Source organism: Lepisosteus platostomus, chromosome 13 (assembly GCF_059453375.1).
Source record: "Lepisosteus platostomus isolate fLepPlt1 chromosome 13, fLepPlt1.hap1, whole genome shotgun sequence".
NCBI classification, from domain to species: domain Eukaryota; kingdom Metazoa; phylum Chordata; class Actinopteri; order Semionotiformes; family Lepisosteidae; genus Lepisosteus; species Lepisosteus platostomus.
Window position 1 is genome coordinate 39,250,236 of NC_142623.1, and position 23,218 is coordinate 39,273,453.

General features: G+C 39.0%; 2 protein-coding genes across 5 annotated transcripts; one reads left to right on the plus strand and one right to left on the minus strand.

The window, feature by feature from the left end:
• The first annotated feature begins 4,631 nt into the window (after window positions 1-4,631).
• Window positions 4,632-20,658, plus strand: ccdc69 (coiled-coil domain containing 69). Of its 4 annotated transcripts, none has more exons than XR_015926159.1 (11): window positions 4,632-4,832; window positions 8,655-8,721; window positions 9,248-9,423; window positions 10,637-10,724; window positions 11,191-11,264; window positions 11,658-11,759; window positions 12,008-12,127; window positions 12,535-12,632; window positions 14,000-14,941; window positions 19,287-19,458; window positions 20,062-20,658. XR_015926159.1 is itself a non-coding variant. In XM_088604587.1 (9 exons), exons 1-9 carry the CDS (start codon window positions 4,782-4,784, stop codon window positions 14,166-14,168), a joined length of 945 nt encoding a protein of 314 aa, XP_088460713.1. In that variant the 5' UTR covers window positions 4,632-4,781; the 3' UTR covers window positions 14,169-16,403. The 4 variants fall into 4 exon arrangements, 1 of the variants encoding a protein (XP_088460713.1); XR_015926160.1 differs by lacking the exon at window positions 19,287-19,458 and having other exon boundaries at window positions 20,062-20,438; window positions 20,498-20,658; XR_015926158.1 differs by lacking the exon at window positions 19,287-19,458.
• On the minus strand, window positions 17,164-23,182 carry LOC148650593 (platelet-derived growth factor receptor-like protein). Its single transcript, XM_088604586.1, has 6 exons — window positions 22,877-23,182; window positions 22,025-22,358; window positions 21,407-21,558; window positions 20,129-20,422; window positions 18,665-18,804; window positions 17,164-18,022 (listed from the first exon to the last, which is right to left on the minus strand). The coding sequence occupies exons 1-6, from the start codon at window positions 22,932-22,934 to the stop codon at window positions 17,807-17,809; spliced, it is 1,194 nt and encodes a 397-aa protein (XP_088460712.1). The 5' UTR covers window positions 22,935-23,182; the 3' UTR covers window positions 17,164-17,806.
• Window positions 23,183-23,218: the final 36 nt, after the last annotated feature.

Consider the following 23,218-nt stretch of genomic DNA (forward strand, 5'->3'; position numbering starts at 1 on the left):
TAGTACAGGGGTAATTTAAAGACACCGATCAATATACATTTAGCAGCATGTCTTTGTGAGGTAGCAGGGGAACCCACAAAAACATGAGGAGAGCACAGTCTAGAATTTAAATTTCTTGTTTTAAAATCTCTCCAGTGTACTCTGGAAAATTATAGTACATGTCACTTGCAAACATTTACTGTATGTGGGGTTATTGTTTTGTTGTGTTGCAGTAAGCTTTATATAAGATCATAACACACTTACTGTACATACTGGATTGTCAAAATATGTTAGGCACCCATTCCTGGCACAAAATCCCAAGAATGATGTTATAGAAAAGAATTAATTGAGTAATGACAAGGTGGTTAGTGCCCCTGCATCACAATTCAGAGGTTCTTGTAGCCTTGGGCATATGTGTTTGGAAAATTTGCATGTTCTCATAATTGTGTTATTTTTTGCCAGGTGCTCCTGTTTGTGTAATAGTCTGGATTTTAATCTCAATGAACGTGGTTTTACAATAATGGTTGGAAGGAATTTAAAAAAAAATCTTCTGCATTGCTTCATTCATTAGTTGGTGAGGGCAGATGAACAGAACAGCCTTTGAGAATTAAATAAAATGAGAATGTTGAAGAAAAATCATTTGTAAATAACCCTTTAGCTCAATACAAGTTCATTATGAGCTGGCTGACACTGTACACAAGAAAGACCACACCTTGGAAAGATCCCTAGTGCATCACAGGACTCACACACAAACACACACGGGACAGTTTAAAGACATTAGTCAACAAATGCTGCATTTAGACTGTGAGAAGAAACTGGAACACCTAGAAAAACCCCATGTGGCCACAGGGAGAGTATGCAAACTCTACACAGATGGTATCCCAGGCCTCACTCGAACCCAGGAGTCAAGAGCTGTGAGGCAGCAATGCTCAGAAAATCACCATGCCACTGTACTGCCCAAACATGTGCTTTACTAAACAAGATGACTGCAGATTAGGTCCTCTGAACATTTTCTGAAAAGCTGATTTTGCTTTTCTCCATTAAGGACTTCAGCAAATGCGACAGTGTTAATTTAAGAAAGCAGAACTAAAATAATGCCATTCTCTAGTCACTGAAATTCTGCTCTTATTGATGCAATGATTCTAATATGGATTCCAAGCCACTTCAGTAACCATTCCCCTCCTCCATGAGGCTATGGAAAGAATTTTATCTTAGTCTGGGGAGGGGGTAAGCGGTGCCTTTTCAAGTGCTCAGTGACACTAAGCACATTTATTGCTGAAGGCAGCAGGCCCACTCCTTGGCTATAAACAACTGCATCTGTACTTTACAAAATTTCATCCAGTCTCTCTTACCTATTGCCAAATCCTGTGTATTAGTTAAAATGCCAAAATCACTGCACTAAAAAGGTTTCTGGTTACTTTGAAAACTCTGCATCAAACATCTGCAAAGCCTTCTAAACAATTTTGATTTAAAGTGAGAATTAGGTTTAAAAACATATACTTAGTGTACACCTGTATATTGAAGTTTCTCTTAAAAGAGCTAGAAACCAATTCCCCATCAGTATCCCTGAGGATATATCACTAGCCTTTTATAAGATTTGTAATAAATTACAGAATGCTTTGAACATAAATCACCTTACGCATATCAGCTGTATTAGCCGGTAGCTTGTAGCACCTAATCTATTGCATTATTGTTTGTCTGCCAGTAGAGCTTATTATAGGCTGTACTCAAATGTCCTAATAAAACTAACTGTGGTCAATTGTATTAAAAATGAAACTTACAGTACAAAACTATGAACAACCTGCAAAGATGACAAAATCAGGCTCTGGACTAGTTGTGTTAGTTTATCATATGGTGATTCTTTTCCTGTCTACTGGATTTACATACAGTAAGTCTAATATCTATTTGAATGCAAAGTTAAACTGTTTAGATGTAATGCATATTTTACACTCTGTTTCTCCTTGTGATGATATCACAGTAACATTCTCAAGATATTTTAAACCAAAGAGATGTTTTTCCTTTAAAAAAAAATGTGTGGGATTAAACTTCTTATTAAACTGTAAACATCATTAATGCTGTCATGTTATCCTATTGAGGCTGAAAAGGCCAGGATACAAAACACACTGACTCTGACTCTGCCAGCTTTGATTCCACACTTTCCCCCAGTCTCCCTTTGCCAAGAAAAGGCAGGTTTGATGTGTGTTTTGTCATATGCTGTAAGGACACAGTGGCTGACTGTCAGCACAGAGCAGGACTCTCCTCTTTGTGAAGAGTGCTCGCTGCTCTGTGGATGGTGAGCTCAGCCATTTTTGGTAACTGAGACTCTCAGCAGCTGCTGCACCATGGAAATTTCTTCCGTTCGTATCTGGCTACCAGGAACAACTGTCATTATCTTTTTTATCAGGGCTTAGAATTGGCCTATAAATAGCATGGCTTTTACAAAAACGACCTGGTTTAAACTCAGTGGATCAGGTTCCCCTGGGAACTCTTATGACTAGATCCATGAGGAGATTTATAACCAGAATAATTGGACTCCAGTTTAGATGCACTTTGCCCTAGATAGGTTCAAGCATTTAGTTAACAAGTTAACAGTATTGCAATTACCAAAAGATACATACATTAATATTGCCATTTTGATGATAATAACAAAACATGAAGCATTGTGTTACTATTACTTTATCACATAAGCTGAGAAGAACACTTAGGAGACTGGAGAAAAGAATGGTATGTGGTTTTTTTTTTTCATTTTTACAAGTTGAATGTGTTGTCTGTGAAACCAGCTCTGTGACACATGGATGTAATTTATTTTCCATGTAATCACTCATACACAGCACAGAATTCTGATAGCTATCCAGTGGAGCATGCCCCAGCTCTGCCAGTGGAGCTTGTGCAGGTTCTGAGAGGGATGTTGTTGTGATGGTGCTCCAGATTATCCCGGACGGCTTGTTCTTTGATTGTGAATGACATTACCCACAGCTGACTTGCTGACACCCATACCCCCTAAGGCTCCCAATAAGCATTCCCTGTTGAAGGTCATTTGGCTCTTTACTTCACAGCATTTCGACTGCAGCTGAGTGCCTGTGCCTGGTGAGGAACTTTATCAAGCTCGGGCTGTACAAAGAAGTTCACGCAAATAGCTCATTCTGAAATAGTTCACTCTGAACAAAAGCATCATTTTTTGGTGCGTTCTCCAAATATCTTGCCATGTCAGATTCCAAATCCTCTATGAACACCTGCAGTAGGTCTAGGCACTACAGACCCTCTAGAGAAAGGTGGGTGCTGTGGTGAGATAATGGTGGAGATAAGGGTCTTTATAATTTGTACTCCACCCTAAAGATCAACATTTTCACCACACAGCGCAGCTTTAACAAGTCATTTAGGACCTTGTTTTGCAATGAAACCTAATCCCCAGGAAAGTCTGTGATTTGAAAAGGTAATATTTCATGACAAACATGTGTTGTAATAAGCTTTGGTTACCATAACAGTTTTCTGTACATGAATAACAGAGCTGTTCTCCCTTTCTTGTACCTATGGGGACAAGCTACCGTATTACACAGAAGAGAAAGACCTAAAAAACTTTACATGCATCATACACCAGGCTGTATCGGTCTCTGAGTTCCCACAGAACGGTGGACAAGGACTTTAGATTCTTCTGTGTGTCTGTCCTACAGATAACGAAGCTTGTTTTAGTTTTGTTTTTTTTGTTTTTTTGTTTTTTTGCTGTGATAGTAGTAGTTTGAAAAACTTTGTTGTGCATTGTTTTAATATATAGGTTTCAGGTGTTTATGAGTATAGAAAAATCATAACAAGAGCTGAGTTTGAGATGATTTTTTGTAAATACGAAATCACAATATAACAATTACTAATAATTCCCAGCATTTAGTGCATTTTATCCCAAATAATTTTATACACAGGAGGAGACCTTCACCCATCACATAATTCCAGGATGCAAAATGTTAGGGAGACCAGTTTGCTGTGCAAGCTCAGGGTGGAATTTAGCTTGATATCAGAGTTAACATCCTTATTTTTTTTACTTCTGTAATGAAATCTGAATTAGCTGTCGGATTCCCAGTTTAGTATCTCTTCCAATGAATGGCACCTTGTATAGCACAATGTCCCTGGTCATGACACTGGTGCACTGGTGTGGAAATTCTGGCATCAACGTGTGCCAAATACTGGTCTACCAACACCACTTTTCAGCAGCAGTCTGGTTTTCCTTGATCATTTTAAGCCAGCACTGATCAGATGTCCAACCTTACCTAGGTCTGACTACCTCAGGCTAGTTGTTGATGCTGAATAGTATTATTTGACAACCCTTACCAAATATATAAATATAGTTTTTATTGCTACAATGCATATCTTTGTTAACTGTCATCTCCTGTAAAACATAAAACTAAATAATTTTCATAAATTAAAATTTAAACTGTAGATCAGTTGGCTGCAGAAGAGAACCTTTCTGTTAAAATCCACTAGGATGTCTATTGCCGATTTATTATTGTCAAAAGGAAACACAATGGATTATTATCACTGGACATGCAATGCAGTATTTTAAAAAGTTCTGAACTGCTTAGCAAATGTTATTAGGATATATTTTCAAGCAAGGATTGCTCAGAAAAGTAGTGGCGCACATATTCTAGAGATTATGGTAGTCCTGGCCAGGAGATTATACTCCTATGTCTCGACTTCGAGTTTTTAAAAGATAGTGGAGAAGTTGTGGGCTAATTGTGCTCTGTCAACAAACGCCGTAGCCGAATAAAACTGGCGAGTTTGACTACAAAACAGTAGAAAGGCGGCGAGCAGGTATGGGTGCCGCTACAAGCCGAGGGTGCTGTAGAGGACTTCGGAAGAAAAAGGTAGATCAAATGTGTTTTGTTTGTTGTAAAATATCTACATTTAAAATTGGGAACTATAGTGAGGAGTAGAACTACAGGAAATGAAATAGTGTTCTGGATTCCAGAATTAATACAAAACTCCAGAACGCGTAAGCCAGTCTTCGGTTTTCAATCATTCTTAACCATGTGCAGTTTTGTGTATTAGTTTACATTAATTAGGTCTCGAAAGCTTTATTTATTGTTTCAGAAGACGTTATTAGCCGGCTGTGAAACTTTGCATGAAGTTTTGATGGGCAACAGATGTGACATTTTCTAAGCGTGTTCACTTTCTCACATCACCACGGTTATTAGTATTATCTCGATACATTTAAAATCTTCCAAGAGAATTGATCTCAAGCAAGCATTTCACACACAAAAAACAACAGCTTTTAATGTCAATATAAGTACTAACGTAGGAGGCTGCTCTCAGTATTACAAAAGGTTCAAGTGCTATAACCAAAAATAAATTACCCTTTTCCCCCCATTTTAGTGTCCGGGAAGCAGGGTAACGGTTAAAAAGGAAACCACTTTGTGAATTGCTGCACTATCGTCTGAAATTCGGAAATGTATGTTTCTCAGGAGTACACTCATAAAGCCGTGTCATATTAGTCATTTCCCCCTTTTTACCAGGTTAATTAAATTATTTGTTTGCATATGTCGGTATTGGTACCTTCAGTTTTAACGTTGTATGTGTGAAGTACAGTATGGCTCACAATTACAGTCAACAACAGTTGTCAGAATAACTGCATACACTTTCTGTCTGTTTACATTTATCAGTTTTTTTGTCCAAAGTCACTGTTAGCTGCTTTTTGCTGTGCAAACTCACATATATGACATATGTCGTACGCATACTGCAAGTACAATATGTAAAATACAAGGCTGACATCAGTAAAGGCAAATTGCCAGATAACATCCTCATTCCTGTGAGAGAGATATTTTTAACCATATCGACTCCGGATTAAGATCAGTGATATTTTTGGGTGGACTTCAGCAGGTCTTGCTGGCTGTCAAGGGGTCTGATGCTGCATGCTGTACACTGTGTTCATTTAACAGGATGTTGGTCAGACTAATTGAATGCAGCCCGTGTTAATAAGCCTTTCAGACCCTAGAAACTCATTTCATTAAAAATGTTCCCGTAGCTGGTTTTAATGTAGAGGTCAGATCATTGTCTGGTTTTAATTAAAGCTGAAGTCTATCCAGAGGTGCTTTATTCCTCTTAACAGTTTTTTTTCACAACATTTGATACATAAAATACTAAAAAAAAAAAGACAGAAAAGTCTTTGAGGTGGTTTGGTTCTCAAAATATATCCTCTTTTTATAATGACTAAATCTCGTAGACGTTGCAAGCTGTTTTTGAAAGCTCTAAGTGAAAATTATGTCTAATGAAGTTTAGATGTGCTGTACATGTAGTTTGTTTTAATTTAGTTTTTTAATTATGAATCACTCGATTTACCAAACCATAGAAGAATAGGCCTAATATATACAGTGTATTGTTTTTATATAAGAAATTCCATATATTAAACCATACTTTCCTTTAGTAAAAAAATAAAATGTCATTTTATGTCTTAAGGAGTATAATGTTTGTAACATATTTGATATATGTCTAAAATTGTATTTTATGGTACTGTTTATGAATATAGATATGCACAGGTGAACATGTGTGTTGTTACTTACTGTTTCAGTCAACTGATCGCTGTTTTGCAAATGTTTTTAAACTTAATATTTCTTGCTTGATAGTTTGTGATTACTTATTGTATTACTATGATTTGAGTCTCTAGTAAAAGGCAGTTACATTTTGAAACTTAGTAGCTAATGATGATTATGTTATTATTTGTATTTGTATTACTATGTATTCTCATAGTGCCTGTTTAAAAGTGGTGAACAAATCTAAAGTTCCTCTAACAAAAATAATAGCTTTCTTGAAAGGTGTATGGACTGCTGGTACTTGAGAGGTGACACCTTTCCTGCCTCTACTGTACCTTCAGCCTTCATGGACACACTTTGCTAATGTGTGGCACAGCTTCTTCAGTCGATGTCATAATGGTGCTCTAGCCTAAATTCCACAGAGGGCAACATTCAGAGCACAGGCTGACAGGGTGTTTGGCATTTTAATGATGCTGCTGATAGTTCTTGGCCTATTTTGGCAGTGTGTTATGAAAGTTTATTGTAATGGTCTTAGAGTCAAAAATAGATGCAGTTCTTTAAGAACCTTCTATGATTAAGGCTCGAACATGAAAAACGGTCAAAAGCTTTAAAAACATGGCTTAATACTAATAATAATAATAATAATAATAATAATAATAATAATAATAATAATTACTAAGCAGAAAGAGAGAATTTCAAAGTGCCAAAAGCTACTCAGTATTTTTCCTGTGAATTTCAGATCTTTGTTTTAAATTTTGTTTGTATTTTGCATTATGTTTGAAGAAGCAGATCACAGCTTCATGAATGTTAAAACTCTTGAAGTGGGTGATTTCTGTAAGTATTGTATTGCATCTGTATTGTAGTCTAATTTAAAGAACTGCTTTCAACTAAGTATTGTGCACGTGTGAATTGTTACAAAGTGTTTAATTACGTTTCACATTTTGGTGCCAGTGCAAAATTCTAGGCAAATTTGCTTTTTATAGTTCAACCCGTATATGGTAGGTGTACAACACTGTTTCCTGTCGTTTGAAACTTTATGCTGAATGCTGATTTGTTACCTTGAATAGTGCTCCGACCACCACTTCCTGTCATATAAAAACATAACACTCTGCCTTAGAAACAGGATGCAGATTCTGTTAAAAAAAATCCATAAACATCAGCTAGCCTACTTTCTATAGTTAAGATTAAAGATGTTTAGGGTTTCTTAGTGAAAATAAGCCAAGCAGCCTCACATGTATGAAAGTCATAAATAGTCATACAAATATAAAAAATAAAGACCACATTAATAGCTGCTAAGCAGTAAAATGCACCAGCCTTTTACTACAGGCTTAAATTGTAGTCATACAATTATACAATATTCAATTAGTGAGGAATAGCAAACCAACAAGCAGTATACTCTATCATGCTGCTCAGCTTGTTTAGGTATATTGATGCTGAGACCAAGGGCATGTGAAGAACCAATCTTCCAGCTGTAAGTGGGAAATTGTATGTTCCTTTAAATTTGACCATTCAAGCCAGACAGCCTGTGGATTTTGAAATGTTATAATTTGTATTCCACCGTTCTAAACAGTGTGTAAAGCCAGCAGGGCAATGATTAATTGCAGTTTAGGCGAGTATTTTAAACAAAATATATTTTAACTCATTAAAAAATGTATTGTTTACATAAGAAGAGCAAAGAGTGAGGGGCAAGTGAGTCATTAACTGTGAGTGGCACTGAAAAGTAAAATTGTGTTTGCACTGTGTTTTTTTGTTGAGTGGATGGTGATCCGCAGATAAGCATTATAGTTGGATTAAGGGCCTTGAGATTTGTGTCATTAGTCATGTTCCCATCAGTGTCCAGGATTGTAATATTTTTTGTGTGTCAGTACTGGGCAATGAGAATAAACCAACATAATTTCACTGGTCGTAAGAGTCTGACTTCACTGCTTGAAGCTGCCTCACCCTTATAGTCCCACTCTTAAAAGAAAGAAATGGATGTATGGATGAAAAACTATATTCTGTCTCTCTTGCACAGCAGATTAAGGATTGCCTGTTTGACAGAGTTCATGTCAGATACATACAGTATGTGAATCTCCTTAAATGTCTTCGACATGAAAACAACTGTAGCAAACAATAAAACAACAAATCTTAACTCATGCACTGTTCTTAAATTTCTTCTAGAGAAAAAATGCAGCTAAAGAACAGGTGAAATTGTCAAAAGAGCTGAATAACCTTCAGGATGGATGTGGTAAGTGGTTTCCTGCTTTATATATTTTTTCTTCAAGACTAGCAAGAGATGTATGTTTCTCATAAAATTACACACACATGATATTATCTATTCTATGTCTTATAGAGGATATCTTAAATTTATTTCCCAGCACTGAAATAGTTGCTATTTGCAGTATAACATTAAAAGGCCAGAGTAAATTTTGCAGAAAAATGAATAGTTCTACAATATCCTGGAGTCTGATTTCAGAGTCTTTAAGAATAAGACTGTTTCAAGCCTTTTCAATCATTCTAATTTATTTTCCCAAAAAGTGATTAAAGCAGGCTTTGATATTTTGTTTCCATTCATACAAAGATGGTGCTTAATGTGGTCTTTGATTGATTGTGGGTGTGTAAGCTGATCTTCCTCCACTGGCTATGTCTTGGTCACGTATTCTGTAAACCTCTCGTAGTTCAGCAGAATGAGGCACGTTCTGGTGAGATTTTTCATAGTTGCTAATGGTGAAGTTGGACCTCTTCTCACGCCAAAGCTGTGATGTCTCTCCCAGATCAGTGCTTGCAGAAGGATGCGGGCTTGGCTCTGGAGAAGCTCAAGGAACAGCACGAGTGGGAGCTGGAGAGTCTCAGGGAGACACTCAAGGGCACTTGGACCTCAGAGAGAGAGGAACTGCTGAAGGCCCACCAGGAGGCAATAGAGAGGCTCGTGGAGGAGATCACTGCAAAGGTATCCCTCAACTAATTTGACCTTTCTAATGCGAGTGAAGCTTGGAAGCGTTAATGTGACGGCTAAAGGCTACTCTTAAGCTGGAAAGGCCAAAAACGTTACTAAGCACACCACAGAATAAACATCTGTGATGGTTCTGATTATTAAGAGGCCATGATTGGTAAAGGCCAGGGGGAAATTTGTCCAGGACACCTGGGTTACTCTTTTCGAGAAACAACCTGGGATTTATAATGACCACAGAGAATCAGGACCTCGGTTTTACGTCTCATCTGAAGGAGGACACCTTTTTAAAGTGTAGTGTCCCCATCACTATACTGGGGCATTAGGAACCACATAGACTGAAGGGTGAGCACCCCCTTCTGGCCCCACTTAATTTTTCCCAGGAGGTCTCTCATCCAGGTACTGACCAGGCTCACACCTGCTTAGCTTCAGTGGGATGCCAGTTGTGAGTCTGTTGCATTCATGAATTAAAGACAGTAGTGCTATCATTTTTAACATTGCACTGGTCACTTTGATCATAAAGAATAGTTTATTTAATGATTCGTATTTTTATTTTCTTTTTCCCTTGCTCTTTGGAACAAAATGAGCTTATGCTTCTATGTCCAGTTATAAACTGTTTAATGTGAGCCTTCAAGGATAGGCAGTTTAATGTTTCACATAATTTAAGAACAACAGGTACAAATATCTAAACAAGCATAGTAATGAAAAGTAATAAGTAATTACCCGTGTGAATCTGAATTAATAAGCCATGCTTTGTCATTACAGAACAGGTAGGAACAACGCCTTTTTATACACTTCCTTTTGGTTCTCAGTGTTACTGTTTGGAGCCATTTGCCCTGGCATGTCTTCCCAGGAACAAGAACTTCAGGTCACTGAAGAAAGACCTGTATTAATAAAAGATTTTTATTTTTACGTATAAAGAAAACGGGATTACATTTTCAGAAAGGCACAGTAAAAAGCATTGCAGTTAGTTGATGCAGAAAATCAATTGTGAAGCTACCTGAGTGACATGCTCACTGATGATGGTGATGATGATGTATATTGTTTGTATTTTGTTCTTTGTTTGATTGTTTATTCTATAACCCTGCCTGGGCTGCAGGGTCTGAATGTTACGGCATTTTCTTGCCTTATTTTCCACCCAAAAAAGATTTTGAGCATTCAGCCTATCTGAGCAACTGTATTGGCTCACAAATCTCAACCTCTCTCATTTTAGATTAAAACTGAAACATCTGTGGAATTGAATGCGAGTTTTGATGACAAAATTAAATGCATCACAGAAGAGCACACAAACAAAACTGAAGGTGAGAGTCTTGGTTTTTATTTAACATACTGTAGACTAAGGGAATGTTGACCAATGATCTCATACAATAAGTGAAACTTGGATGATGAGTATATGTTTGCTTGCACACTGTTAATATAGAAGTTTCTCTTTGCTTAGATTTAGTCATAAGAATAGTCTACAGAACTGTGTTAAACACTGAACAAAATCTGCAAGTTTCAATTGATAAAATCTATGTATACAATATAGAAAGCAATGGTAAATTATGCATACAGTAGTTGATGGAGATAGATAACTGGCATGGGAAAATAAGTGCACTACTTGGAAATGTGTATTGTTTATAATTTTACTGCATGCAATTATTTTTCATCAGAATATGTTGTGTTAAACCCTGCTAAAGAAAATGACAGTGAAATTTACTCTGTGGGCATTTCTCTGCTGAATGAATGAAGACTGAATTAAGATTTTCCCTGATCTTTATTTTGCAGAGCTGCAGAAATTGCACTCCCAAGAGAAGAAAACTTTGACAGACAATTTCAAGGAAACAGAGGCTTCCTTGCAGGTAGTTTACACTTTTCAGGATTCGCTATACAGTACACCACATTCTATCGCCAAAATAAGGGCATCTTCATAAAGACATGCATCACTTTGTGTTGCTTGATAGTACCACACCAGAAATTATCAGTCAAGTTGGCTTCTGTGTCATTTGGATAACTAACCACACTCTTGCACTTCCTGATTTCTGGAATTAGAGCTCATAGGGTAGGGGGTGGGTCCATGTATTTCAATCTCATCACCACCAGGGGGAGCAGTCTCACACGTTTTTCCTGTCTGGACAACTTTGGGCAAGAGATGGGGTTTTGTAATTTCCCAGATTCACATAGGATGTCACAGGGAGGAAGGACATCATTGGAAGGCAGACATTTTTATTCTTTGCACCTTGAACTGTTTGCAGGGCAAAGTTGATGTTCTGACGGCTGAACTGCAGGTTTTCAATGAGTTGAAACAAAGAGTGAAGGAGTCAGTCCTGACCAGAGATCTGCTACGAAATATTAAGGTAATGCATTTTGGAGGGGTCACCTGGTTTGTCATGGCCCAATTTAAGTTAATAATTGTTTTTTCTTCTTCTGGTTTTCTGAAAGAGCACTCTGTAATGCAGTAGAATGGCTTTCTGTTACATTCGCAATTATGAAATTTTCCCCCACTGTGATGGAGCATGATCGTAGTTAGCATTCAGTTGCATTCTGGTCACTTTTGAGTTGTTCTTATTGTGCATCTTACCTTATCCCTGTTGTCGTTCCTCAGGATCATGGCAGCCCGGGTTCTTTCTGGGAGCAGGAACTGAACAGCTTGCTTTTTGTGATTGAAATGAAAAACGAACGCATCCAGAACTTTAGCAAAAAGCTACTCCAAATGGAAGCCCTGGTAGGAGCTGGAGTAAAAAGAGCTGGACTAGCTTGACTTTCCTCAAATCACAATCCATATTATCCTGTATTCTTCTTCCATGCACCTCCATTCATTATCCACCACCACAGTTTTGCCAAATTTAAAGGTGTGGTTAATCTATAGATTGTATAGGAAGGGATATTCTTTTTTAGTTTATCTTCATCTACTTTATAATATTAATTTTACTGAAAAGTTAATTTCTTCTAAACTTTTTCTAAATTGGACAAAGAGCCTGATGTTTGTTCATACACCTGCTGAGAAGCCCCCATTCACCTAGTGCCTAGCAAAGAAAGAGGAAGTTGTCAATGCAAGATGCACAGTATATATATTTTAAAGGTTAGAAACAGGAACTCTCAGGTAACTCTAGTTCTACATTTTTTTTTCAGGCTGAGAAGAACCTGTCTCTGGAGGACAGAGTGAAGAACTTGCTTCAGCAGAATGAGGACCTGAGGCTCAGAATGGAGAAACATCAGACCTTAATACAGTAAAATCATTTTATTCTGATTCTCTTATTGCCAGAGAATTCAAAGATTGGTTACTTACGGTGTTGTTTCACGAAGAGTCGGCACAGGATATATGTATAATTACACATTAAAACAAGGTAAACAAGTTGATACAGTGAAACTTTATAAAAATGTTTTTGAAACTTAAAAGGTTGAGGTAATATATTGCTTTTGTCTGACATTTTTTAGAAATAGTTTCTTACTATGTGTGTGTTATTGTTCATCCATGTTGGTACATGCATGTACTGTATCTAAATCATGTTTTGTATGTCTTTTTTGCCTATTTATTTTTTCCTGACTTCAGACTAATCCTAATGAGTGCATATTTCCTTGTATGGTCAACAAACAAAATTCAATATACTGTAGATCCAACATCCTTTGAATGACAGAGTACTGCATCAGGATTATCAGCTTGTTTTTCACAGGAAAAGCATGACATTGAGGATTGACAGCAATTTGTGAATGCTGGGCTTTTAACAAGAAATGTATGCTACTCTTTTTATCTGAGTGTAGTTTTTACTATCCCTTCTCTGAAAACACTGTTTTCAGCTCTTCCTCATTTCACAACCTATTTGTGTCTTCTCTATCTCATTTCTTGTTTCTCCTTAGGATATTTTTTCCCATTCTGCCAAACCATGAATGTAAAATTGCTTCTGAAAAGATAATTCAAGCTTGAAAAAGAGGGTGTTGTGAATAACTCTATCAAGTATTGGCACAGACTTGAGTGCAGCAGACTTTAAGCATGGCTCCAGGACGGTAGATGGTACTAATCAATGTCATAGCTAAACTTGTGCAGTTAAGTTGATTTTCAGGAGCTACTTTCCATAAAACCGTTAGCACTTCAGGAGAAGAATCAATGTCATAGCTAAACTTGTGCAGTTAAGTTGATTTTCAGGAGCTACTTTCCATAAAACTGTTAGCACTTCAGGAGAAGAAGCATCAAACAAAATGAAACAGACGTAAGTCACAGAGTTGTGTGGAGCACAAACAAAAAGAGGGAAACAAGAATCGATCAATTTTAATTTGCAGTTCTCTCTCAAAAAAAGTTGAAAGCCTTTTTCAGGATCAGAGTGCAGAGTGGGTTATGCAGAAATCAGAAAGTTATTAGAAAGTTAGTGACAGTATGTTTTGTAATACTGTACTCATTAATGGTTGGACTACGTTGGACTGCTTTGACATGGACTAGTTTCTTATACTTATTAAAAATAAAATAAGTATAAAAAAAATGGGTTGAGCACAAGATACAGGTAGGAAAGAATGTGGGATGAACCTTAACGTATCATTCATGTGTTTACTTTAATGTTGTAAATTTTGTCACAACTTTGGTCTATGTTCAATTGCATTTCAGGGAGCTGTCTCGCGAGCATGCCAGGCTACAGGAGTCACTGGAAAAGGAGTCCCTTCTGAGTCAGAGGCTGAACCAAGAGAAAGAAGAGCTGCTCTACAGACTGGTCAACGGAGACTCCCCGCCCACCTTTCATGTGTCACCTTTCACCCCTGAACTCTCCCCAAGGTGACCACATCACACTGAGGTTATGAGATCACTCTTCTCAAGAGGAACTGCCCTGGCTGAGTGAGGAGAAGTCTCCTCTTTCTGCGACCTGATCCCGAATATCTCGGGAAAATGCTGAAAGTGTCCTTTCACCTTGGCTTTGGCTCAAGCCATTCGTTAAATCCTCATGTCCGTAACGTTTAAACTGGACAACTTTCTGGCAGTCTTCCTAAACTGCTCAACGTCTGCCCTTGCTATAATGTGACAAATGTCTTCAGGAGCTTCCGATGAGTAGTCAAAAGCAGAACAGCTTGGGAATTGATTTTTGACTGTAACCTTTCTGATGCGTGTTGCAAACCATTTTGAACTCTGATGGATTTCATCATCTATATTGCAGCACAAAACGGAAAGGTGTGTTTCAGTTTGATTCTCTATTTTTTTTTAGTGGACCTTGAGATGGAAGCCACACATTTTGCAGCATCTCACTTCAAAACATGCACAGGGCTTTCCTTGACATGGAAATCTTGAAAAAAACTGATTACGAAATCTGTGATCTACATAAATCAGTAAATGCACTGTATAGGATGACATCACCATCTAGAAAGCTGAATTTCAGGATTGTTTTTAGTGCTGCTTTTTCTTTTAGGAAAATAACCCAAAATACTACTAGTCAACAGAATTTTGTTTTTACCTCATGGTCAAACTGTGCCTATAAGAGTGGAAAGCATGCCTGCTTTCCCTTCACATTTTATTTTTATTTCCAATCGAAGAGCCAATAGCCTTATTTACTACTTCCAGGTAAGTGAATGTTTTAATATATGACTTTGTATCGTGCTGGTAACAGTAACAGCAGACAGTCACCATCTCAGTTGTGTTGATAATTTTTCTCTTATGATAAATGTGTTTCTTTGCATCTGTTGTCTTTCACTAGTGCTTGTCATAGTTCGACAAATCAATGTAGGCTCAAAAACATTTTTATCTTTTGTTTTTTTGTCTCAAGTATTATTCTTTTTGTCAACTGTTACCTCTTTTGAAATCAACTGTAAGTAATATTTTGACTCATTTGGGAGTAACATTTCATCATTTATATAAGATTAGATTATATGAAGGTTACAACATAGTAAACAGTTAGTACCTTGATGGGGACAAATGTCAGTAATTATGTAATCTGTAGCTGGATCTTTGGTTTCAAAGCTTTAATTTCAGCCTAAGAAGTCTGATAACCAGCAGATACGCTTTTTGAACACCTTCTGTGTACTTCATTACTTTTATTCACACCTGGGAGAAATGTCACAGCATTTAAATTTCTTGCCCACAAAAGACCAAAACACTATGGCTAACAAAAACAAATCAATACTGTACTGGCATCTTTGGTTATAAAAAAAAAAGAGCTAAGCACACATATTTTAACATAAACCTTAGGAAATCTGAAACTGCACGAGGTATTCAGATGCACACGTGCACTTTTTAACCAGTGTTTTTATCTGTTTTTATTTGCTTTTATTTGATTTTAATGGGGTGAGAATGTGTATATAGAAAGCACTTTTAAAATGTACGTGCATTTTTTTTCTTGCCATTTTGTTTTCTATGGTTCGTTTCTGTGGAGCACTGTTTTGAAATTATTTCACAAATGCTAAGTGCAAAAGTGCGAGTAGTGTGCGTTAGAAGATATGTCTAACTTATATCTAGGTATCGTTTTAAATAGATCCTATCCGATTTAGAAGCAACAGCTGACGTATGATGTATGATTGTGGTGCCATAAAAACAAGTAACTGGAGCACTTCAAAGCTTTTTCACTATTGCTAAAAACAATGTCCTTATCATTTCAGATACACTCTTATTTTTTTCAGAACGGTTTAAGTGGGAAAAAAAATAATTTCTTCTACTTGTGCCTGTATTTTTCTTATGCCTATAATGTCCCATTTCAGCAAGTGAGGAGGACATGGTTTTGGTATAGAGCAAAAAGCTTTGAAAATGAACCTGTTATTATCACAGGACTGTATGTATTATAGCTGAAATGTAGTTGGCAGTGTTAATTCATAGAATTGTGTGCAGCTGTTAGCTATTGTTACTATAGCTGGTAAAGCAATACACACCTTTATTTTATGCGAGTTGCTGTACTGTTAGCCTTTTTCCCCAGTACAGGTGCTATCTAAACCACTCTTCTGGATGTGTTGAACTCATGCCATAGAAACATAGTTTTCTTTTTCATTTTAACTGACAACTTGTCAAGGGGAAAATAAACATCGTCAAGAATTTCGCAAGTGTATGAGCGTAATGGTTTTCAGCTTACGTCTGGACAAAGGCTTACCTGTCAATTAAGTACCATTGGGGTCCTGTGTGATTTAAAGAAGAAAGCTTTCCAAGCATGCCCTTTTTGCAATGTTTTCCCAGTTCCTTTCAAGAAGCTGGATGAAGTGCTAGGATCAGGTAGTTGCTAAAACAACAAACAGGCTTTCCCAAAACTTTCCCATGTTGTCATACTTGCAGTCAAGAAATAGTAGTGTTTACACACAGCAGTAATACATTAAATATTTAAGTGTTGGTAATACTTCTTACATCAATGGCAGTATGTATCTCCTTGTAGATTAATAATGCTTAACTTAGAACTGGGTAAAATCAAAACTTCAGCCTGCCATCCAAGTGCCAAATTCATGTTGAAATTGCACATGAAATAAAGCTCTGACAAACCTCTGGCAAACACAAAGACACAATTAATTACTGGGTTTGGAACTTGTGACTTGGCAGTTGGGTCAATGTTTTGACTTTATATGGGCCTATTAACTTTGTTGCATGTTTGAAACAGAAAAAAAGGTGAGATACAAGATTAAACTGTTCCATGCATGAATGTAGCTATTCTGTTTATTTCTAGTGCTTACTTTTTCTGTAAAAGATCAGAGAAGGTAAAATACTGAAAAGAATTTGAGAACTTGATAAAAATGCTTTGGAATAACATTTTATACTGGTAGCCATCAGATTCATGTTTTGAATTGTTTTAAAATATTTACAGCATAAATTACTTAGACCATACTTTGATTTTTATTCATATACAAACCACGTGAAAGAACGTTCTATATTAGGCTGAATTATGTACAGAATTTTTGGTGCTGTGTCCCCCTTCATAAAAAAACAAAATATAGCATGTTTTGGTTTACATATATAAAAAGTCTAAAATATTGTAAAAAGAACTTTTTTCCTGATGTTTTCCTGAAGTACACTGTAATTTAACAGTAAATATTATTGAAATTATTTTCATCAAATATGCTGGACTGGGCTAAAAATCCAAAACTGTCCAATCAATGATACTATGCAGGTCAAATCTAATTTCCTCACCATTGTTTAGAAATAAAACACGCTCTCCATACAGTATATTGAAACTATACACAGTGAACCTGCTGAATAAACTAAGAAAGCTATTTGTTTAGTTTATTTCCAAACGCAACATTGTCATTGTCAGTGCAGCAGCTGCCATCATAGATCACTATATCCATCTCTGTTTTCTACTCTGAAAGTTTTTCTGCAATACTACCTGCCATCAATAAACCCTCATGGCAGTGCAGAGTACTGGTACTACAGCATTTATATATATCACATTTAAGTAAACAGCCACAGCTGTTTGACCAGAGATGTCTCTGCTTCATATCCAGGCCGGGAACGTTGAGTTCAGTGGTGTCTGGATCTGGCAGTGCGAGCAGGCAGCACAGTCACGCTTGTGGAGACTGTAGTGGACCCTTCCAGGTTCTGCGCGGTGCAGCTGTAGGTTCCCTGGTCCACTGCTCTCACCTCGTCCACCAGGAGAACGGTCTCGGAGCGCTGTCGGGCCTGTCCTCCTGAGCGCACCGTGTGCGTGGCGTCCTGAGTGTACAGCGGCCTGCCAATCTGAGCAGTTCAACAAAGGAAGTTGTGCGTCAGAGGTGCCAACTGGCACTTCATATGATTTTGGCGGATCAGCTGAGTCAGTGAGAACATGGCCCTAATCATTGCAGAGGTCACCCACATGACAGTGAATGATTCAGTCTTGTGGGTTGTTTTCCTATTAGAGCTATAGACAGTGCAGCTAGTGCGGTCTAAGTATTTGCACGTGGGCCCTGCAATCATGTTCTGCCACTGATTACCATTCTTGAGTCATTATGGAAATTATACGTGATGTAATTGGGTCTCCTTTCACCTACATTATGTCCTAGGACAGCAGTTCCCAGCCCTGACCCTAGAGTAATATGGTCTTGCTTGACCACAAGCTATTTCTTTGGTTGGTACCGAGTGTCAAAAATTACCCTACTTCAAGGTTACTGTGTCTAGCAACCTCAGCACACAGATGTTCATGCAGCCTCCCCTCAGCTTGCTTGCTGTTGACTAATTTCTGACTAAACAGCTCTTAGTAGTGGAGCAATTTATAATGGACAGGTGCTGGTGGGAGTGACACTGTATCAGCCACGCCCACAATGACATTTTTCCCTTTCGCAAAGGTGACATTTTAGGCAACTGTCCCATGATGAAAAGGCTATTGGCAGTGTACAGTACCTTTTGTCCAGGGTATTCCCAAGTGAAATCGATGGCAATGTCTGCCTCTCCAAGCACGGAGCAGGTCACCTGCAGATTCTCCCCAACGTGGACCGAAGTAGACGAGGCATGAATCACAGGAGAGGGGGCAGAGACAGGGTCTAACAAGAAACAGGCCACACTTTACTTCCTGTTTTCATTGCATTTGGGGCCTGTAAGCTGCCGGCCTTACGAGCTGTAATCCTTAAACACAGGGCTTTCTGTGTAGCTGGGTAATTGAATTTCACACTCCAACACATAAATCAGCTAAGTAACTTGAGGCAATGTCTAATGAAAGTTAATTTCTGCTATGGCGTGGGAACTAGCACAGGTAAAATAATTCTGAACATCCAGATTGTATGTAGCTTTTCTTAATTTAGGAAAATATTATCTGTATCTTGATTTTGTTTTGTGATGTGCGGTATGTGAACTGTCATGTCAAAGCATTGTAACTGTACGAACAGAAAATGTTATTTTTGGAAACGACTGTAAGTAGCAATTTTCGATCAGCTCCATCATGCCTCTGTTTCCTGTGCCCTTTTAATAATAGTTCATTACACTTATATAGGATGTTTATGGACACCCCACTCAAACTGCTTTACAGGTAATGTAGATCCCCTCCACCACCACCAGTGTGCAGCCCCACCTGGATGATGCGACAGCACTCACCACACATCTGCTATCAGTGGGGAGGAGAGCAGAGTGATGAAGCCAGTTTATAGATTAGGAGGCCATGACTGGTGAAGGCCAATGGGAAATTTGACCAGGACACTAGGGTAAGACCCATACTCTATTCAAGAAACACCTTAGGATTTTTAATGACCACAGAGAATCAGGCCCTCGGTTTCACATCTCAGCCAAAGGACGACACCTGTTTACACTATGATGTCCCCATCACTATACTGGGGCATTAGGCCCCACTTAGACCGCAGGATGAGCACCCCCTGCTGGCCCCACTGACACTTTTTCCAGCAGTAACCTTAGCTTTTCCAGGAGGTCTCTCATCCAGGTGCTGACCAGCCTCACACCTGCTGAGCTTCAGAGAGTTGCCAGTTGTGAGTTGCAAGGTGATATGGCTGCTGGCTTTTAATTTCCTGAGCAGTCATACAAAACTGTGGGCTCAGATCTGGGTGGGGACCGTGCTGTTGTACCCTTGAGTAAAGCAGACCCAGACTGGTCCGGCCAAACCAACTGTGTGTTAACTACAATATACGCGGAAAAGAAAGAGAAACTGAGGATTGTAACTGTAATCTGTAAATCGATTTGAATACAACAGCATTACAACAGCAGCATGCTACCTCCCCGAACCAATTGTGTTTTTTTTCTAATATGTATTATATTGTTTTTGTAATATGCAATATGTTCTAATATGTTTTTAGTTTCACGTTCCTACAAAACGTGCCCAAGAACAGAGGGATATGCGTCACGAACGAGACCCGCACTTACAGTTGACGTAAATGAGCATGTACTTGATGGACGTCTGGCGAAGCCCACGGTAGCTGGCCAGGCAGAAAAGGGAGCCGGCGTGGTGGGGTTTGGGCCGGTGGATGGTGAAGCCCTTCTTCACGTCGAAGGAGATCTCGACCCCGTCCACCTTCAGCTCCTCGGGGGGAAACTCCCGGTGCAGCGTGACCGTGGCCAGCGGGGACGTCACCTGACAGGCCAGGGTGGTTGGCCGGTTGGAGCGCAGCTGCAGGACTTCGTAGTAGTCCGCCGAGGGCACAAACAGCTCCTGGGGATCTGGGAGAAAAGCGAGGTTGGCCGCCAACACTGATGCCATGGAATTATTTTTAAAGCTTTGTCTTGCAGTGCTAGTTCCTGAGATCTGTTGCCTATGTTCATACTTCACTTCACCGAATTATCTCAGTGCAGAAATCAAGCCTTCTATATTTTATCCCACACCCTGATGTTGTTGTGCAGTCTTGGACTGGCTTACATTGGAGAATTAAATATGAATTAAAATGAATTTGAGAGCCAACAGCTTGTGTTGTATTTGCCCACCAGGTGTCAGTGTTACATTGCAGGTCGTGCTGTAGCACGGGACGGTGAACTCGGAAGTTCTGCACCTAGAAAAACAACATTGCCAAATTTGTATTTGCTTTAAGATACAGATATCCCAAAACAAGTGCACCCCTCATTTTCAGCAAACCAGCCCCTCTTTTAGGCCTATCTAATTTTGCGTACTGAACAAACAGAATCAAATAGCATTAAAGAGAAGGGATCACACAGGGAAAGAGCTGCAAAAGCACATTTTGGTTGCTAATCGGTGAATAGTTCCATGCTATCATCCAGCTAATAAATACTGAACATACTGTATGTATAGCACTGCTACTCACACGTAAAAAATATATCAGTCACAATGTAGCTAGCTCTGACATTTAGGAGAAATACTGAAAGGCATTCAGCAGTATGGGCATTTGTAAGATATGCTCAGACATGCATTGTGAGGGCCGCAGCGTGCTGGAGCCTATCCTGGAAGTATACAGTATGGCACAAGGTTTCTACTGTATGAGTGCTCGTCCCCTGGATGGGCTACCGGGGCCACAGAGAAAGGGACGCTGGAGAGAAACCCAATCAAACTCAGCCAGCAGACACCACAAGAGCCCACGTTCAGAATAGAACCCAAGACCCTTGAACTGTGAGGAAGTAGCTTTAATTATCATGCCAGTGTACTGCTCATCCAATAGTAATAAAAAAGAACAACAGTGAGTACAGAGCATTTACCTGGGAAAAAGACGAAGACTTTGGCAGCTCTGTCATACTCCCTTCTGCAGTCTGTCTCCTCACAGTACATGGGGTAACAGGTGTACTCTCCTGTGTCAGCGCCCGTGGAATTGGCTAAAATCAGGGTGCCGTATCTTTCATGCTGAACGATCCTGACCGGAAAGACAGATTTGTCAGAGTAGCACCGCTAACCTGAGCATCTGCAATTTAGAATCAGGCACCCTAATATTTTCATTCACATATTTTGTCTTTGTAGGTCAGGACACGGCTAAGACTACACTGCCATGCTAGTTGCTAATTTTCATCCATGAGTAGACAAATCGTAGGGAATTGCAATGAGCTTGTACGTTTTTTATGCTTATCTGCATTGATTTACCATGGTATCTAAGGAAGGTTGTACTTCCTGTATTATAGAAAGCAGATGTAAAGCATGCTGTGCCCCATTGCAGCTTGTCCTTGCCAGTAAGAGGAATCACTGAGACTGAAGAAAAATCAGGTTTTTAAATGCAAAGTAAGGTACGTAAAGAAAATGCTTGTGCACTTAAAGAAGTGCAGGTAAAATATTCATCCCCTATCTGTCTGGAGAGTCAACTGGACCTCAGCTTGCTTGTGGGTTACCTGAGCCTGCCTTCGTCCTCCTCTTCCAGGTAGTAGGGGACAGCCCACTGGACAGGCTTGCCTTTGCACCTCAGCTCCAGGTTGTCTCCTGCCTGCACAGTCAGTGTGTCTCCTACCTTCTGAAACTTCCCCTTTTCCAGCACCTGCGTTAGGGCTGACTGAGCAGCAGGGGGCGCTGTTGGGGGCGGAGTCACTTTCACCGTGGGTGTAATCTTCAGTTTTGGCTTGACAGCTTTGGCCTTCTTTGCCACAACCTTTCCAGGTTTGATTTTCTGCCTTGGCCTTTTCTCTGTTGTGAGCCTGGGATCCTTGTCATCATTTTTTTGGCTGTTAACTGCAGAGGGACACAGGCACAACCCTTAAACAGCACCGTCTAACCTTGTAAGTACTGTGTTGTCGTATTGGCTAGGAGACGACAGACATTACCTGGATGGATTTACAAATGAAGACTTGAGTTAAGAGATTGTTACTACTTTTGTTCAGAAACGGTTAACAAAAAGCAAACCTGAAAAAGCCAACGCGATGAGGTTTTGAAAAAGAAGTCTTCAACATTAACCAGACATGGTTCACACAGGTTTTGCAAGCACAGCAAAATTATCACATCCATCGAAGGGAATGTAGAATTAAATTATGAGTTCTATATTTAGACTTTAAATTATAGGATCCAATTGGAACCTGAATTAAGCACAACCAATGCAACCATAATTTCCATGTTTACATTAGATCCACCTATGCACCTAACACACAGAAGTACCCTACAAGCACTCAAAGATAGGATATTATCTTTGAAAGGCATCTTTTGAAAACAAATTGACAACTTCATTATAGCTTAGTATCCATGGAAGAACTCACCAAACTCCACCAGCAAAGTTGTGACCACCAATATGCTTAAAACCAGCCTCAGCTTCATGGTTGACAAATTTACACCGAGTTCGTGCACCACTTCTATTTGCCTTCAAAAGCCGATTTCTCTTTGGCGCTTGAGCCCAATGCTACTGTGAAAGATTAAAAAGTTCACAGCAGCCCGTCAGGAGACCCAGCAGAGCAAGAAAGTGTGGGGGGGAGGCACAGAGCTCAAATGCTCAGCTGTTTTCCAGTTCAAACCAAATTCCTTTTCACAGGAGAGTGACACTAACCCCACATTCCTCTGGCTGCCTTGAAAGAGTCGATTCAAAGCCCAGTCTGCCAATCGAA